Source organism: Megascapheus bottae, chromosome 17 (genome assembly GCF_031878675.1).
Source record: "Megascapheus bottae isolate mThoBot1 chromosome 17, mThoBot2.hap1, whole genome shotgun sequence".
NCBI classification, from domain to species: Eukaryota; Metazoa; Chordata; class Mammalia; order Rodentia; family Geomyidae; genus Megascapheus; species Megascapheus bottae.
Window position 1 is genome coordinate 10,561,292 of NC_143525.1, and position 19,399 is coordinate 10,580,690.

General features: G+C 49.2%; 1 protein-coding gene and 1 long non-coding RNA gene across 2 annotated transcripts in view; one reads left to right on the plus strand and one right to left on the minus strand.

Moving 5' to 3' along the window:
• On the plus strand, positions 1-18,357 carry Pik3r6 (phosphoinositide-3-kinase regulatory subunit 6). The gene is given in 15 exon segments (XM_090349574.1): positions 1-68; positions 910-1,093; positions 4,089-4,257; positions 5,120-5,206; positions 6,229-6,640; positions 6,919-6,997; positions 8,324-8,446; positions 10,399-10,509; positions 11,888-11,975; positions 12,254-12,324; positions 13,300-13,390; positions 16,112-16,131; positions 16,133-16,231; positions 17,350-17,462; positions 17,916-18,357. Coding segments are annotated over 15 exon segments (1,857 nt in total). The 5' UTR covers positions 1-15; the 3' UTR covers positions 18,073-18,357.
• Positions 10,072-19,399, minus strand: part of LOC150050955 (uncharacterized) — a 23,834-nt gene continuing 14,506 nt past the window's right edge. Inside the window, exon 3 of the long non-coding RNA XR_016538277.1 lies at positions 10,072-10,226. This is a non-coding gene — a long non-coding RNA (uncharacterized LOC150050955). The remainder of the gene's footprint in view (positions 10,227-19,399) is intronic.

Below are 19,399 nucleotides of genomic sequence, written 5' to 3' on the forward strand. Positions count from 1 at the left end.
ACTCTGTACCAAAGGATGGTCATTGCGGAACAGAACCTGAGGAGCGAACTGTACCCCTACCAGGAGAGGTGAGAGGGCCTGGGGCTGCTGCTCCCTTCAGCCTTCTGAAGGTACTGGAGGAACTTTGTGATGCTTCCTAAAAGTCCCTGGACCAGGGGCCAGGAGCATGGCCTAGTGGTAGAGTGCTTGCCTAGCATGCATGAAGACCAGGGTTCAATTCCTTGGTACCACACACATAGAAAAAAGCCAGAAGCGGTGCTGTGGCCTATCAAGTGGTAGAGCCCTAGCCTTGAGAAAGCCCAAGGACAGTGCTCAGGCCCTGAGTGCAAGCCAAGAATGGCAAAAGTAAATAAATAAATAAATATCCCTGGACCAGGTAGGGAGGATGTGTTTACGCTAGACTTCCCATAGACACAGGACTCCATATCTTCCCCTAATGGAAACAGTGGATCTGTATGGCTGAGAACCCCATCCTGGGCCCTTGTCAATCTCACTCTGATTCTCCTGAATTTGAATTTTTTTTTATTTATGTGTTTGTTTGTTTGGGGGGGGGGGTGGTCATGGGGCTTGAACTCAGGGCCTGATGCTGTCCCTAAACTTTCCTGCTCAACACTTTGAGCCACAGAGCCTCCTCTGGTCTTCTGGGATCTAGCTGGAGATTAGAATCTCATGGACTTCCCTACCTGGGCTGGGCTGGGAATCATGATCTTCAATTATCAGCCTCCTGAGTAGCCAAGGCGCTGGTTAGCCCGGCGCAGGCTTGAGCCACCAGCGCCTGGCTTGAATGAAGCTCTTCTTTCTAGAGTTGTTGCTCACCATCTCAAAGAACCAAGTCCCCTGGCTGGAGGTGGATGGGGGGAGCCACCAAGTTTGTGGTGGCCACCACTGTCCCTCTGCCCCTGCCCCCAGGGTGCTCCTCTTCGTGGACCCAGAGCTGGTGTCTGCCTCGGTGTGCAGCGCGCTGCTGCTGGAGATCCAGGCGGCCCAGGAGCAGCAGAGCCCCGAGGCCTGCATGCGCCACGTGGTGGCCCACGCTCTGCAGGCCGCTCTGGGAGAGGCCTGCCACGTGGGTGCTGTGCACCGGAAGCTGCAGGTAATTGACCTCCGGGTCCTTGTATGTCCAGGCCAATCATCACCACTCACTTCCAGTTCCTGTCACCTTGCCCTGTAAATCCCTCTACAGATCAGCAAGGAATAATAAAATGGTTGCTGAGCCATGTGCATGTGAAAAAGAAGAAAAATGAAAACGACTCAGCTTCTCTGCCTAGAAACCATAGCAAATAACATTTGGGTTTATTTCCTTAATAATGGCACCCATATTGGAACAGCTCATTGCTTTATTCACGACTGGGTCCTAAACACTGTGCCCATCCCTTGATAACACATTGTGAAACTCTCCCCACAACATTATGCAATGAATGCAGTTACCCTCTACATTAACCAATGGGGAAACTGAGACCCAGAGAGGCTGAAATTTTTACTTGGGAGTCACATAAGCTGCAAAGGGACTGAACCAGCACTTGAACTCTGATCTCTCTGATATCAAGCTATATTCTGTCATCTTCCGGCTTCCATCCCCATTCGTTTGTGAAAAAAATGGAGAAGTCAAAAGCTGTCACTACTTTTTACTATTTTCATTTATTTTTATTTTTGGCCAGTACCAGGATTTCAATTCTCACTTGTTCAACTTGCTTCCTAGGTTGGCTCTCTACCATCTGAGCCACTCCCCCAGAATTTTAGTAATTGATTCTTGTAGATATTTCTGCCTAGAGATGGCTTTGAACCATGTTCCTCTAGACCTCAGCCTCTTGGGTAGTTAGGATTACCGTGCTGGGTTCTGTCACCAATTGATATAACATATAACACTATTGGAGACATGGCACATGAGAACCTTGTCCTTCAAAACTATATACTTTTCTGTAGTATTAGGACTTGAACCCAGGGCCTCCCAGAAGTGCTGGAACAGCTGTAACACTTGAGTCATTTCACTCATTCAAGACTAGTATTACACCACTTCAAGCCACAGTGCCACTTCCAGTTTTCTGGTGGCTAAGAATATAGCCATGAGCCACCAGTACCCAGCTTTTGTTTGCATTTTTTAAAGATTTTTATCAACACTGATTTTGACGTCATATTTCAAATGTCATTTTTCTTCTTTTTTTGAAGCCACATTTTTTTATTTCAATGTATAGAGAGGGGTTACAGTTATATTCGCCAGATAGAGGGTGCATTACTTCTCACACATTGATATCCCTTCTTATGTTTTTGTCCCCATTTCCCTCCCCCACTCCCTTCCCTCATTTTTCCCCTCCTATTTCAAATAAACAGGTAAACATCTATGTAATATACCAGGTAACAAAGTGGACAACACAAGAGAAGGGAGAAAAACATAATACATAAAGAATAACAGTCACATAATTCAGCTCCTGTTTCCATGTCCTGGAGGTCCATTCATTTGGCCTCATCCTATATGGCCTTATGTATCTAGGGTCTGAGCTACTGTAATCCTCTGCTAGGAGAGTTTTGGAAATGTACTAATTATTACAGATGAGGGAAACCATGGAGCCTACATTCCTTTGGGTCTGGCTTACTTCACTTAATATGATTTTTTCCAAGTCTTTCCATCAAATGTTTAACAAACAAGTACTCAAGAAGGAAATCTCTATAATGTTTGCATTTTTTAAGATAAGGTGTCCCTAATTTTGTAGGGTCTGTCCTCTCCCTCTGCCTCCCTAGTAGCTGGTTCCACAGACCTGTATCACCATATCTGGATAGAAAATGTACACGTTTGATGGCTTCAGAACATATTCTGTCTTATGCATGTGCTGTTATAGATAGCCAATGCCCTGCAGAATCTGCCAACTCCCAACACTTCCATACTTCCCGGCTTGTTTGTGGTTTAACTCCAGACTTTGCACAGGCCTGGGAAAACCCAGCAGGCTGGTGACCTTCCAGCAGAGGGTCAGCCACAGGTGTTTAAGTTTTGGGAAGGGGTAGGGCTCCTGTCAGTTGGGGTGACCTTTTGTGGGTAGTCTGGGGACTCAGGAAGGTGGAGAAGACTGAAGTGAGTAATGGCTAAGGCTGGACCTGCTGAGACTCAGAGCCCGGGAGCTGCCTGTGTGGGAGAGGCCAGGCCCCCAGAAAGGAGGGTTCATTTAAGGGTCCACTTGTCCACTGCTTGTCCACTGCTTGTCCACATCCGTCCCTGCTGTCATGCTCCAAGCAAGGATACTGCTCTGCCCATTCTAATACATGTGGCTCTCCTTGCAGTTTTCTATCTTGAAACCTCCATTCTGGACCTCACATCTTGTATTCTTTGGCAGAGAGGGAGCAGGGGGAGGGGTGGGCATCTGGGCAATGTCTTTTCATTCTTTTTTTAAAAACTATTTTATTATCTTTAAGTAATTGTACCAAAGGTACAATTTATATATGGGCCGGGAGTTTGGCCTAGTGGTAGAGTGCTTGCCTAGCATGCACAAAGACCTGGGTTCGACTCCTTGGTACCACATACACAGAAAAAGCCAGAAGTGGTGCTGTGGCTCAAGTGGTAGAGCTCTAGTCTTGAAAAAGCCCAAGGGCAGTGCTCAGGCCCCGAGTTCAAGCACTAGGACTGGCAAAAAAAATCAGTTGATAAACACAGTGCATCTTGATGGATAGCACCTCTTCAATCATTCTTCCCCAGCCCTTCCAATCCAACTCTTCCTCTAATCTTCTGTTACATTCTTTCTGAGAAAATAAGAACACCCTCTGAACATTTGAATATTGGTGTCTTATTCACTTAAAGCATATTTTTTAAAAAGAGAGAGACTACAAAATAAATTCACTGCAACATTACAGTAGCACCAGGCTCAGTCAGTGGAATATTTACACAGCTATTTAAAAGATGGAAGAAAACGCCACAGAAGCTCACAAGAAACATAGCAAGCTGCAGGTGTGTGCACAGAGTAATTCTCTTTCTATGTGACCCCCACCTTAAAGTGACAGGCCACCAGCTATCTCCCCATCCTAGGATGTGAGAGACAAAGGGGTTCCCCCCACCCCCGAGTTGGGCTGGACCTTGGGCTCTGACATGACCCCCTTCCCCGCAGGCCAGCTCCCGCCGCGTCCTGGAGCACTATTTCCACGCCGTGGTGGCAGCTGTAGAGCAGGTGGCCTGCGGCGAGGGCAGCCATGGCCCGGCTGGACACCTGGAGAGGCTGCAGGAGATTTACCGCTCGCTGCTGGGGCCCGCGGCGGCCTCCAGGGCGCGCTGCGCAGGTAAGCGACCTGGGCGGCCGGGGACAGCAGGGGGCGCTGGGGAGCAGCGCTGTGCCCGCCCGGAGCTGGGATTTCGGACATGAGGACTTGAGGTTCCAGGAGCCTAGGGCCATGGCTGCACCCTTTCCTTCCCCAGAAGGTGACTGATTCCTTAGGTATATTTGAATCACCTACATATAATAAATTATTTAATTTTTACAGTAAACTAATGAGATTCGGATCTACCCTCACCCCTATTTTACTGGGGAGGAGACTGAGTTAGAAAAATAAAAGTGAAGAACATAAATCTTGCCCAAGCTGGGCACCTAGTGACTCCCCACCTGGTACTCCTGGAGGCTGAGGTCTGGAGGATGATGGTTCAAAGCTAGCCCAGGTAGAGACGTTTGTGAGGCTACATCTTCTAACTGATCAACCAAAAGCTGGACTGGAGGCACAGCTCAAGTGGTAGAGCACAGCTCAAGTCGAGCAAAAGTACAAGGCCCTGAGTTCGAGTCTCAGTACTGGCAAAACAAAAACACCTTGTCCAATAAAACTAGGAGTGCCAAGATGCAAATCCAGGTGTCCAGAAAGACTCATATAGCAGACATCAGAAACATTTACGTCACCAATTTTCTTCAAGATTCTATTTACATATAAGCTAATGTCATAATAGCCACAGACCCGATGTGGGTAGGGAAATTCACAGCAGCCCAGCAGTGTTCGGAAGATTCTGGAATCTCTATGGAGCTCATGGAGTTTCTAGAAGCAGGGGAAGGAGGGGTTGTTATCCATGCCCACCCACCTCAGGAGCTGGGCAGGGAGGACAGCAGCAAGCCCCCAGCCCTGTCTCCATGGGCCTCACACAGGCTGCCCTTCTCTTCAGGGGACCCTCTCCAGGACGGGCCACCAGGCAGCCCACTACCCAGCCCCACCATCACCTTCCATCTGTGGACTGGCCAGGAGCAGCTCTGTACGTGTCCATGGGAGCTAGCTGCACTTGGCTGGGGTGGGGGGGCAGGGGGGGGAGGGTGCACATGTGTGTCTGTGCCCGTGTCTGTATGTGCATCTGTGGCTGCTCACTGAGTGGCTGGAAGGACGGCTGGTGTCGAGGTGGGAATAGCTGTGGGTTGGTGTCTCTGGTCTCACCGGCCAGGAGCTTGTGTTGATGCTAGCAGGCCTAGGGCTCCCAGAGGAGGGAGGGAGGGAGGGAGGGAGGGAGGGAAGGAGGGAGGGAGGGAGGAAGGAAGGTTCACATGAACTTACACAGCACCTAGAGCTGGGGAGGCTTTTTCAGGGAGACCCCACTCATCAAACCTCTAATACCTGATATCCAGCCCCCAGCCAGAGAGAGAGAGAGAGACCTGGGTTCAAGTCCTAATAGTTTTCATATGCTTTTGTAGGCTGGCTCACGCTAGATGGACTCGATTTTCTTTCTCTCTAAGCCACACTGTCCTCATAATGCAATACATTAAAAAGAAAACTCAGCTGAGATCTGAGCATCAGCACCCAAAGCCAGCTGGGACAGAAAAGTCTGTGAGACTGTTATCTGCAATTAACCAAAACGCCAGAAGTAGAGCTGTGGCTCAAGTGGTAGAATGCTAGCCTTGGGTGAGAAAGCTCAGGGATACTGCCCAGGCCCTGAGTTCCAGCCCAGAATACACACACACACATACACACACACACACACACACACACACACACACACACACACACACACACACGCACGCACAGTGGGTTAGACCCACTGGCTCCTTTCTTGGTGCCGATGACAAGAATGTGTGTCCCTGAGGGGCCTTCAGGGAGTGAAGCTCCCAGGAGGGGTCCCCGCTGAGCTAAGTGAAGGAGTTAGGCCAGGACTTCTGCGGTCTTCTCTTGCTCTCAACAGGGGTAGGCAGAGCGTGCAGGATTAGGAGTCTCTGTCCATCATAGCTCCTTGCAGCGAAGCAACCCTGGAAGGCCTTTCTGAGGGGACCCCTGCTCTCCTGCCCCCAGGGAAGGAGCTGGCACGCCTCCTCCGCTCTCCATCCCAGCTGCGCCTCAGCGCCGACCTGGAGGCCTTGGACCTGCAGGGCCTGGGGCCAGACCCGGACCTGGCGCGCGTGTCCGTGCTGTCCACCGACAGCGGCATCGAGCGGGACCTTCCCTGGGGGACCGAGAAGATCCCGGCCCCCGGCAGCCCGGAGGTGGAGCGGGCTGCCCTGCAGCGCAAGGGGGGCATCAAGAAGCGCCTGTGGCCCCCTGACTTCTCCTGGGACGGGTCGCCGGGGCTGCACCGCAGGACCGCCAGGCCCGGCGGGGATGGAGAGCTGCTGCCCGGCGTGGCCCGCGTGCGCACCGCCCGGGTGCTGGTGCTGGGAGACGACCGGATGCTGGGGCGCCTGGCCCAGGCCTACTGCAGGCTCAGGTAGGCCCCTCTGGAGCAGGCGCGGGTGGGGGGCCAGCCCGGGCAGAAAAGGCAGAACTAACCAGGAAAATGCCAGAAGTGGAGGTGTGGCTCGAGTGATAGAGAGCCAGCCTTGAGCAAAAAAGCTACAGGACAGGGTGCAGGCCCCGAGTTCAAACCCAAGATCTTTGGGCAGGGGGACAAGAGGGGAGGGGAAGGGAGGGAAGGGGAGGGGAGGAAGAATTACTGTCTCCCTGCTGTGACCCCTTCCCCACTCTACTCTGACTGTACTTTCCCAGGAAGCAGGAATCCCAGAAATTCTGCCTCACCCCCAGACTCAGCCTCCAGCTCTACTACATCCCTGTGCTGTCCTCGAAGGTGACTGGACAGGGAGCGGAGTGGGTGAGGGGAGCGTGGGAAAGGGGTGGATGGGGTCAGGAGCAGGGCTGGGTGGAGCAGGGAGGGGTAAGAATCCTTCTGTAATCTCAATCTCATTACCCAGGGGCCAGTCACTCCACTGCCAATGCAGAGCTGGGACAGATTTCCAGAGTGTGCTAGGGACCACAAGCGGCCAAGACAGGGTCTCTCACCACACAGGCCTGCCTGCTGTCCGCGGCTGCGTCTGGTTTTAGTTTTGTATTCATTTGATTTCTTTTTTCCAATATCAGAGTTTGAAAGTGTCAGAGCTTGGCACTTGCTGTTTTCTTCCTTGGCTGGCACTCTACTACTTGAGCCACACCTCCAGTCCTGCTTTTTGCTGGTTATTTTGGAGATGGAGCCTCATGAAATTTCCTTCTGGCTTTAACTGTGATCCTCAGATTTCAGCACCATGAGTAGCTAGAATTACAGGCAGGAGCCACTTATCCAGCTTGGTTTTGTAGTAGAATATGATTGTGCTTCTCCTTAAACATAGGGTTTTTTTCCTCTCTCCCTCCTCTCTCTCTCTCTCTCTTTCTCTTTCTCTCTCCTCTCTCTCTTTCACACATGTACACTTTCAAGGATCACATAAAAACATAAAAAGCTGGGCCCTGATGACTCACACCCATAATCCTAACTACTCAGGAAGCTGAGACCTGAGGGTTGAAGTTTGAAACCAACAAGAACAAAAGAGCCTATGAGATTCTTACCTCCAGTTAACCAGCAAAAAGTTGGAAGTGGAGATGTGGCTCAAGTGGTAGAGCACCAGCCTCGAAAAAAAAGCTAAGAGAGAATGTAAGGTCTTGAGTTCAAGTCCCAGGAACCCCCACCCCCAAAAAAGAGAAAAGCATGGAAAGAAGTCTCAGAGTAGAAAGTCACCTGTGGTTTCCCTTCCTGCCACTTGGCAGGAAGATCAAAACAAAACTGGTCTCCTCTCCCCTGTTGAGGCTAAGGATTATTTTTCAATCATCCCTGGCAAGGGACCCTCAGCCAAAGCCCTCCCCACCTCCCCTGAGCTCAGGAAGCAGACTCTGATTAATTATACACAGTATGCAAGATGAGGCCCTGGAATGTTCAAGATTGGCCTCTCTCAAAAAGCACAGGCTGGGGTATGGGGAACCCCAGGTCAGGAGGCAGACCTGAGGGATGAACCTATCCTTTTTTTTGTCAGTGGTAGGGCTTGAACTCTGGGCCAGAGCACTGTCACTGAGCTCTTTAGCTCAAGGCTACAGTGCTCTACCACTTGAGCCAGAGCACCACTTCTTAAATCCATCCTCTTGTCTCCAGGAACCTGCAGCATCCAGGCAGCAGGAGCTGGGAGAGCTGGCCACATTCCTGGGCCAGGCAGACCCCTGGTACCAGAGCACAGTCAATACCCTGTGCCCTGCCATCCACAAGCTGGCTGAAATGGTATGGGCTCCTCGGATGCAAGGAGGGAGGGAGGGAGGGAGGGAGGGAGGGAGATATAGGACTGCACAGATGGGGCACAAAGAACCCAGTGAGGAGGGAAGGGAGGATGGGCCAGGAACAGGTGCCAGGGAGGCTTGTGCTGCCAGTACTCGGATATCCTGGGATTAAGCACTTTCTGAGCCTTCTCTGGAGCCGGGTACTGTGGAAAGGGTGGAATAAACCCATTTTAGGGAAGGAAATTTTCTGGGACCTTTCTGGGATCATTTGCTGGCACTCCCTAGCATTTACTATATGCCCAGCACTAATCCAGGCACCTCCCCGTGTGTGTGTGTGTGTGTGTGTGTGTGTGTGTGTGTGTGTGTGTGTTGCTAATGGTATTAGAACTCGGGGCCTGGGCGCTGTCCCTTAACTTCTTTGATCAAGACTGGTGCTCTGCCACATGAGCCACAGCTCTATTTCTGGCTTTTTGAAAATAAAGTCTCCCAGACTCTTCTGCTGGCTTGAAACCATGATCCTCAGATCTCAGCCTCCCGAGTAGCTAGGGTTATGGTTGTGAGCCCCAATACCTGGCATATAAAGCATTCCTAAGAAGGGATTCACTTGCTTAGTTCTCTCCTTGCCTCCCTGTCAGGTCCTCTCACGCCAAGCTGCTATTGTTCACACAGCCCCTTTGTGCAGGACAAGTCACTGAGGCAGAAAGAGACTAGTAATAAATGAGCTGAGCTGTGCAGGGCCCTAGGTACTCAGCGGCCTGGCTCCAGGTCAGGCCTCTGCTACACAAAAACACTCTGATAAGGGTTTTCAGCTAGTCACAGCTATACACACATTGCTCATGCTTTTTCCCCCCTTTGTAAATTACCTATCTCTTGGTTTTCTCTATTGTTTTTAAGGTTTGAACTGAGGGCCTCATGGTCTCACTCAGCTTTTCCACCCATGCATAGTATTCTACCACTTGAACCACAACTCCAGCACAGCTTTTGGCTAGTGGGTTGGAGATGATCGATAACTTCATCGACTTTTCTGCTTAGGCTGGCCTCAAACCTGGATCCTATAGATCTCAGTGCCCTGATTAGCTAGGCTTAGGGCCCCCCGAGCCACTGGCTCAGGCTTTTTTTTGTGTGTGTTTGCTTGTGTGTCTGGGTTTTCTTGTTTACTTAAAAGGTGTAATGTAGTCAGACATAGCACATTTCTTCTTTGGGGCTTCTTTTTCAGTGTCTTGCTTTGAAAGTCCTTCCCTACTCCAAAATTAAATATTCACTGTTGATTTACTCTAACACTTCCAGTGCCTTGAATTTTACAGTTAGCTAATCAGCCCATCTGCAATTAATTTTAGTGTTTCACATAAGGCAAGCCATTTTGCTTTTTTCCCCAAAGGTTTAGCCAGTTGTCCTGAAGCTATTTATTGCATTAGTCTCCTGGCCTTGTTCACGTGTCATATTTGTTTATCATTGACTAAATTCTTACATCTGCTTGAGTTTATTTCTGGACACTCATTCTCTCTCTCTGGGATCTGGTAGAAATCTACCCTTTGATTTTAATATTTGCCAGGATTAGCTTCTACCATTGTCCTTCTTTTATAAAATGCATCAGAACATGCCAACTCTTTATTCCTCCTGATAAATTATAGAATTAACCTTTCATGTTTTGTTTTGGGTTTTAAGTTCTATTGGGATTTTGAGAATTACAATAGAATGCTGGAGAATTCGCTTCTTTGTCCTTTTAGCTTCTGTCCATTTCTTCCTCAACTCATTCTTCAGCTTTGATAAGCCAATAGCAGACCCTGTGAACAGTAGAAACGGAGTAGAAATCAAGTGCTCAGGAAGGACTGGGGTGTGTGGAAAGGCCAGCTGAGTCTGTGCATTGTGGAGAATCTGTGAAGTCTCTTGGAGAAACGGCGCCTCATTAGTAGCCTGGATAAAACTGGCTGAAGGCAACCTCTGTCTCCCTCACAGCCTCCCTGTCTGGATACGTCGCAGGCGGTCGACCCCTTCATCCTGGATGCCATCACTTACTATGTTCGCATGGGTACCCAACCTATCTACTTCCAGATCTACAGGGTCAAGGTAAACCTCCCATGCCTCACCCCTAGGGGTGCCACGTCAGAACCTGGATCCCTTGGGAACTGGATCCCTTGTGCTACAAGTCACAGACTCACCCCCATGCTCTCAGTGACAATGCCTTATCTCTTAGTGGCTTGATGGATCCGATCACCGAGAATATCTAAGGCTCAGATCCACGCAGAAGAGTGGGGGATCCAGGACAGGACACTCTGAGCTCATTTCCAATCTTAGAGCCACGAATTCCCATTAGTTCAAGGCTCTCCCCCCCCTCCCCCACCCCTGGTGCTGGGGTTTCAAGTCTTTGAGCTCTCTCCCTTGGCTTTTTCACTCAAGCCTGGCACTCTATCACTTGAGCCACAACTCCACTTTTGGCTTTTTGCTGGTTAATTGGAGGTAAGAGTTTCACAGACTTTTCTGCTCAGGCTGTCTTTGAACCATGATCCTCAGATCTCATCCTCCTGAGTGGTTAGGATGACAGCTATAAGGCATCTCTACTCGGCTCAACTACTCTTTTATACATTAAAGGAGCATATGGTAGAGCATTGACCAAATGTACAGTCAGTCAAAGTGTTCTCACGATCAGGCAGAGATGTGATTGTGTGTGCTCTCCCTTTACTCAATAGGCAGTGTGTAGGTGTATCTCCACCAGCACCATCACACGAATGTGTGCAATAGCTATGACACCTCTAGGTGGGGAGAATTTTCAGTTCTATTACAATCCATAGGATCAAGATCCATTACATGTGTACGTATATGTATGCAATCTATGTATGTGTGTGTGTTCTGTTATAGACCAAAACATAGTTATCTCTCATTTGGCTCATGGAGAAAGAGAGAGAGAGAGAGAGAGAGAGAGAGAGAGAGAGAGAGAGAGAGAGAGAGAGAGAGAGAGAGGTATAGTATTACATATTATATTATTATACTATATAGTATAAGTTATATAATATAATATTATAACATTGTATTTTACAATGTTATAATTATATATAATGAATTTCTGTAGCGGTAGATGGATTCAACTCAGAATCTAGCATAGCCAGGCAGCGCCAGTGGCTCACGACTGTAATCCTAGCTACTCAGGAGATGGAGATCTGAGAAGCCACATCAAGGCCACCAGGCAGCAAAGTGTGTGAGATACTTATTTCCAATGAACCAACGGAGAGCCCGGAGGCGATGTGGCTCCAGTGGTAGAGCGCCATCCTTGAACAGAGAAGAAAGCTAAGCAAGCCTGAGGCCCCTAAGTTCCAGCCTTAGTATCAGCACAAATAATAAATAATTAAAATAAAGAATAAAGCATGGCTGTTGTGAGGCAGAGGCCCCGTGAGCTGTCCTTCTCCAAACCAAACCTCCTTCCTCCCGTTCTTCTCCTGCCTCTCTCCAGATCTTCAGTGATCTGAGCCAAGAACCTACAGAGGACGTTTTCCTCACAGAGTTGAAGGTGAAGATTCATGACACCAGACCCTCCAAAGGTGAACAGTGCTCCCCCTTTCCCAAAGCTCAGGCTCAGCTTCCCCTCAACTCTCCCACCTCTTGCCCCGGCAGCTCAACCCTGCCTCTTGCCAGTACCCGGGCTGCCTTTGCCTCCCTCCCTAGGGCTCCTGCAACCGAGAAGCCCTCCTGGTCCCCCTGTGATGCTACCTAGCTTAGCACCCAGGGCATCTGCAGGTCAGCCCAGCAGCTCAGCCTGGCCTCAGTGTGCAGAGGACCTCACCCCTAGTTTACACCCTCCTCTCTTCCCCCTTCACAGAGGGCACTTCACCCAGGAGGCGAGGAGCAGTGGACAGCCTGGGTGCTGAGCTCTCCCTGAGCTACCGGAAGGTCAGTGACTTGGCTGTGGTCAGGAGGGGGCCAGGAGGTTCCGCTGGTGGCTTCAGGAATCTGGAAGGGCAGAAGGAGCCAAAGGAACTTTCTTTTCCCTTCTTTTTTGATGTGTATGTGTGTGTGTGTCATTACTGGGGCTTGAACTCAGAGTCACTCTGGCTTGATTCTTTTTTTTTTCACTCAAGGCTGGTACTCTACCACTTGAGAAATACTCCCACATATGGTTTTTTTTTTTTTTTTGCTGGTTGATTGGAATTAAAGTCTCTCAGATTTGTCTTCCTGGGCTGGTTTTGATGTGTGATACTCAGATCTCAGACTCTGGGGCAGCTGGAATTTCAGATTTGAGCAGTGGGTAACAGGCTCCTTTTACCTTCCTTGCAGCTCTTAGGCTTTTCAGCCGTGGAAGGGCTTTCAGGGACAAGATGGGAGAGAAGGGGTCAAGGTCGACTGGTATGGACAGGCGGTGATGGAACTTAAAGAAGGAAAGGGCTCTATAGACACAATGTTTTATTACATAGATTCATATGTATCTATGACATACAAACCCTCAGCCTACTTTTGATTATGTTCTAAAATCTAAAATCTAAGTGCTGGTGATTGTATATAGAGATTCCCTTCTTGAATACTTGTTTGTTAAACATGCCATTTGAAATATGATGTAAAAATCAGTGTTAATAATTTCTTTAATAAAAAAAAATAGAAGGAAAGGGCTGCCCCCCACTCTCCTCAACCCAGCTCCAAATCTGACTAAATGCCTGAACTAATCCTACTGGGGACTTGAACCTGTGGGCTGGAAGATGGCAAACTAGACAGACTCCATGCCTCCTCCCCTGGCTTGTTCAGGACAGTGCCACAGGCAGCATTCGGGGCAGGATAAAACACAGGAAAGACCGGACTGGAGATATGAGGGTGCAAGAAGAGAGAGGCACAACCCAGACCCCAGTTGTTCCTCAACCCCCACTTCCACCCCAGGTCCTGCTGAGCCACCGCCCTCGAGAGGTCACCATCTCCCTTAGGGCCACTGGGCTGATCTTGAAGGCCATTCCTGCCAGTGACACTGAAGGTAAGGAGCCAGGGGGTGCAGAGCAAAGAGGGAGAGAGAAGGGCAGAGAAGGAAGTCAGGGAGAGAGAAGGAAACAGGGACAGGAGAAGGAGGAGCCAGCAAGGGGAGGGGGGGGCTCCTATATCTGGTCACAGAACTCCAGCTGGGACAAGCTGAGTTTTGTCCTCTCCTGACTGAAGCAGCACCTCGGCTCTTTATTGGTTCATTGTCAGTAACCCAGACTCTGGCCTGGGCTTCTGCACCTGGAGATTTAAAAGGCATCATCAAAGCTGGGCCCGGGTACTGTGAAGGCTGCTGTGAAGGCGTACTGTTCCCCACACCCAGTCTCACACATGACTTCAGAGGCATGAACACAGAGACTTGAAGGTCATTTCTGAGCCAACGAACTTTCACCCATGGGCTGGGAATGTGGCTTAGTGGTAGAGTACTTGCTTAACATTCATGAAGCCCTGGGTTTGATTCCTCAGTACCACTTACACAGAAGAAAGCCAAAAGTGGCACTGTGACTCAGTGGTAGAGTGCTAGTGTTGAACAAAAGAAAGGCAGAGTCCAGGCCCTGAGTTCAAGTCCTAGGACTGGCAAAGAAGGAGGAGGAGGAGGAGGAGGAGGAGAAGAAGAAGAGGAAGAAGAAGAAGAAGAAGAAGAAGAAGAAGAAGAAGAAGAAGAAGAAGAAGAAGAAGAGGAGGAGGAGGAGGAGAAAGAGGAGGAAGAGGAGGAGGAGGAGGAGGAGGAGGAGGAGGAGGAAGAAGAAGAAGAAGAAGAGGAGGAGGAGGAGGAGGAGGAGGAGGAAGAGGAGGAGGAGGAGGAGGAGGAGGAGGAGGAGGAGGCAGAAGAAGAGGAAGAAGAAGAAGAAGAAGAAGAAGAAGAAGAAGAAGAAGAAGAAGAAGAAGAAGAAGAAGAAGAAGAAGAGGAGGAGGAGGAGGAGGAAGAAGAAGAAGAAGAAGATTTACCCTGTGAGGTGTGGGTGTCTCATGCCTGAAATTCTAGCTACTCAAGAAACTAAGATCTGAGGATCAAGGCTCCAAGCCAGCCCAAGAAAGAAAGTCAGTGAAACTCTTATCTCCATTAACCACCAAAAAGTGAAGGTGAGTCTCAAGTGGTAGAACAGTAACCTTGAGCAAAAACGTGCTAAATGACAACACCCAGATCCTAGGTTCAAGCCTTAGTACCAGTATTCTCTGTCTACTGAATTTGTGCTCTTTTGTTTAGTTGAGACAGTAATTCTCCAGATAACCCAGGCTGGTCTAGAACATCCTCCTGCCTCAGCCTCCTGCATTTGTGTCTGCTCCTTTGTTTATGTTGATGGTACCAGGGCTTTGTGCTCGTACAGGCTGATGGCCTGTCACTTGTTCTGCCTTTTGCAAGTCAATTTGATGATGAGTCGTGTGAACTTTTCAGCATAGGCTGGCTTTGAACCTTGATTCTCAAGATCCCAGACACCTATATGGCTAGGATTATAGGCTAGTAGTGTCAAACCACATTTGGGATCTTACAGGGACACAAGAGCTCCACTTGAGGTAGATTTATGAGTGACATGTGAAATTCACTCACAGACGTTCTCTCCTTGTGGTCCCTAAACCCATGGGAGACACAGTGGCTGCTGGCGTAGAGGTAGGTACAGACCATGGATCAGCAGGGCCAGACCCCGACAGGCAGAGGTTGAGCTCTGGCTTTGCCACCTGACACCTGGTGACCTTGTGAAAGTTGCTTGTGACTTCTCTGCATTTGAAAAGAGATTTCTAACACTCATTTGTGACACAGAGTAAATCTTGGATAGAATGGAATCTTGGAGCTTATAATTATAACTGAATTACTTGTGTTTCCCCTGCACCCAACCATATCAGATCTGGAGCAGTAACACCAGAGTGTCCCTCAGAGGCACTGGCCTGAGCAACCCCCCCTTTAGCCAAAGGGAGGGAAATGAGCCTGACACCAGCCACACAGTCATTATGATTGTGTTAGTGGAGGTCTGGGAGTGGGACTCAGTGGTAGACTTTCCTGGCATGGGAGAGTCCCGGGTTCAATTCCCAGCACTACAGATAAGTTTTTAATTTTTTTTTAAGTCAAGGGAACTGGTGGCTCAGGAAACTGAGATATGAGAATCTCAGTTTGAAGCCAGCCCTAGCAGGAAAAGTCCCATGAGACTCTTATCTCCAGTTATCCAATTAAAGCAAAAAACAATAAAGCTAAAGGGGAATTATGGCTCAAGTGGTAGAGTGCTAGACTTGAATGAGAAAGCTAAGACTCTGGGTTTGACCTACACACACACACACACACACACACACACACACACACACACACACACACACACGCTCGCTCCACAGTCAGAGGAAAGAAGGAAGAACATACTCTCTCATCACACTGCTTTTGGCTAGCAATTCTTTTATTCTCATGGTGTCTGTGGCTACCAGAGAATCCAGTGGAGCATTCTTCCTTTGACAAAGTGGGGCAGGAGACAGAGAACAGCACTGAAGGGAGGGGTTGGGGTTGACAATGGCTGCCTGGTCTTGAGGAGACAGAAACCTACCTGGTTCTCCAGGGATCTGGGTGATGGGAAAGCAAGTGAAACTTAACTAGTGCAAGAAAGAATCCAGAAGTGGGGGCCCAGGAGGTGGAGCTGGGGGATGAGGTGAACTGGGTCTAGAATGCTCTTCTCTGGACCCAGAATCTCCAGTGGACACTTCTCAGGAGTCCCACTCACAGTTCCCTTATCTAATTTAGTTTTGGTGTTCCCCCACTGCCCTCCCTCCAGTGGCTGCGTCTGCGATGGACCACAGGTGTCTGAATGTGAGCGTCTCGGAGGTTGTCAAGTCCTGCCACTTGGCAGGAAAGTCCTTCTCGGTATGTTCCAGTGGAGAGGTGAAGGACACAGGCAGATGGGAGCTGGCGGGTGGCTGAGAGCCTGTGTGCAGGTAGGGTATGACAGGAGAGGACCAGAGTCTGCAAGCTTCACCATAGAAATGGAGCTTCTGATCAGAAAGTTTGTTTCCAACACAGAGCACCAAGGCTAAGGAAAGCACTCAAAGAGTCAAGGCCCTGTCCTCCATCCCAGGACCATCTGAGGACCTGTGACATGTCCCGGGAGCCACCATAAGTGCCCCCAGCATCCCTGAGTACCACTCAGCAGCCAGATTCCTAAAGAATATCAGTCTTTATTGGGCATTTGTGGCTCTCGCCTGTAATCCTTGCCACTCAGGAGGCTGAGATCTGAGGATCCATGTTCAGAGCCAGCCTAGGCAGAAAAGTCTATGAGATTTATTTGCTGTTAATTACCAAAAAGCCAGAAGCAGAGGTGTGGCTCAAGTGGTAGAGCACCAGCCTTGAGCAGGAGGGCAGGAGACACTGAGTTCAAGCCCTAGTGCTGTACCAAAGGAAACAAAATGGGAGGCACTAGTGGCTCACACCTATAATCCTAGCTTTTCCTAAGGCTGAGATCAGGGTTCAAAGCTGGTCTGGGCAGGAAAGTCCATGAGACTCTCATCTCCAGTTTACCACCAGAAAAGCAAAAGTGGAGCTGTGGCTTACTCTGGTAGAATGCCAGCCTTGAGCACAAAAGCTCAGGAACAGCGCGCAGGCTTTGAGTTCAAGCCCCTAAACCAACAACAACAACAAAAGATAAGGAAATTGTTTATGGAATTTCATATTGAGAAATGAGTGCTCCTAGCCATTCAGTTGGTCATGTAGAAGTACTACTAAATGTTTACCAAGCTAACCCAGGAATTATAGTAGTCTAGCATGCATGGGCCGTGGCATTCAGACTGGAAGAAGCAGCTCAGAATCTATTTGAGAGCCATCGTCCGGGACAATGGGGAGGCAGCACAGGCTGGGGTGTCACTACCTAGAGTCATTTCCAAGAAGCAAGCAGGGCACGGAAGCAGCCACATACCCAGAGCAGGAGGTGTGGACAGGGCCACCTGCTGAGCGATGGCCACACACGCATGCTCTGTCTCTGTGTGTAGATGGTGACCAACACCTTCCGGACCTCCAGTATCCAGGTCCAGAGCCAGGACCAGAGGCCACTGATGTTGTGTTTGGACAAGGACAATCAGCGTATGTTCAGGGATGTGGTTAGGTGAGCTGGGCCCACCACACATTGTCCCTTCCCCACCCCTCCCCCTCCCTCCCCCTAGCCCAGGACTCCAGGCTCCATGGCACAAACCAGGACATCTGTCACCAGACACATGTCCTGATGACTTGAATCTAAGTAGCAGAGAATGGCACTGGGAAGAGGCTGAGACGCCCAAGGGCACATTCAACCCTCCCAACCCAACCCCCTCATACTAGCACTGGGGGGCCTTCCACCCAGGGAGCATCCAGGAGCATCCGTGCCACCAATTAACATGACCTTTGCAGGCTTTACCTAGGAATGTATGTTTAGTAAAAAAGACAGATACAGAAACCCATCTCCTCCCCATGAAATTCTTTCTCCTTTCTATTTTTCCTCTTCATTCCACATGCCACCCTCTTCCATACCTTTCAAGAGGACCTCAGATGGGTCCTCTGATCTGGTCTGTCCCCACCACAGATTCGAGGTTGATCCCTGCCCAGAGCCATGTTTAAGGACCCAGAAATCCAAGATGCCATGGCTCAATCCAGAAGAGCAGAAGACAATGGAACAGACTCAAACCATGCCCAATCCCCTTCAAATGCCCATCAACACCTTCTCTGGCATCATCCAATGAACCCTCTACCAGGAAAGTGGAAGAATTGGAACCATGACAGCAGGCTTAACAAGAAACACTATTTCCAGGCTCTCCAAGACTCATACCCACAGCTGAAACAAAGGCCTGGCTCCATTGAAGAGCTGTTTTTGACCAGGGGTCTGAGAGTACCTGGAAGCTCAGAGACCCGGCCAGGGAGGGATGTATGAGGATGGGGATTGCAGACCAGGGCCAGCGGATGCTGAGTAGAGCTGAGCTGAGATGGAATGGAAACATGCACCTCTTGTGAAGCACCCATTGTGTTCATTTTTGGGCTTAAACTCAGGGCCTAGGTATTGTTCCTGAACCTTTTCCACTCAAGGCTACCACTTGAGCCACAGCTCCATTTCCAGATTTTTGGTGGTTAATTGAAGATAACAGTCTCAGAGACTTTCCTACCAGGGCTGGTTTTGAACTGAGACCATCAGATCTCAGCCTCCTGAGTAGCTAGGATTCCAGGCATGAGCCACTGGTGCCCAATTTGCATTTGTTTTTTATTGCTCCCTTCTACCCTTGTCTTTGGCCACTGAAGCTGACCACCCAGCCCCAAAAAAACAGCATCAGATACTCTTAGGAGAGGAACACAAAAGCATAATGCCTCTGTGCTGCTGATCATATAAAATAATATTTATTGAAATGAATTCCAGGATATGGAAACAAGAATAGGTTTTTTTTTTCTTTTTGTCTTGTTGGTTCATTTCTATGTTTTGAGGGGGGTGGGGAGTAAGAGGATCACAGAAATGAAGGGACAAAAGGCGAACAAATGCAGCAGTACTACCCACTAGACACTATGTAGAAAATGAACTAAAAACCCCAGAACAAGAAAGAGAGAGAGAGAGAGAGAGAGAGAGAGAGAGAGAGAGAGAGAGAGAGAGAGAGAGAGAGAGAGAGAGAGAGAGAAAGGAGGGGAAAGAGAGAGAAAGAGAGGAGAGAGGGAGGGAGGGGGAGGAAAAGTAGGGAAAGGAAGGAAGAGAGAAAGAGAAAACAAACTATACAATTATGGAAGAGAAACAACTGGGAAAGAGCAATGAAATGATTGACATTATCCAAAAAGAAATGTACTCTTTACTTGATTTATGTAACTGTCATTTATATTACTTATGTTCACCTCTGTGTTTCAACTTTATAGCAACAATTTAAAAAACCTAAATGAAAAACAAAAGCCAATATCAGAGCTGCTATTTCAGCCATTGCTCTAGGGCCAAGGGGCAAGATGGAAGAAGGTCAAAGGTGAGCATAGTGACTTCCTCTTGGGTCTGCTCGCTTCCTGTCCTCAGATCACTGCTCACTGCATCCTTGCCACGGCACA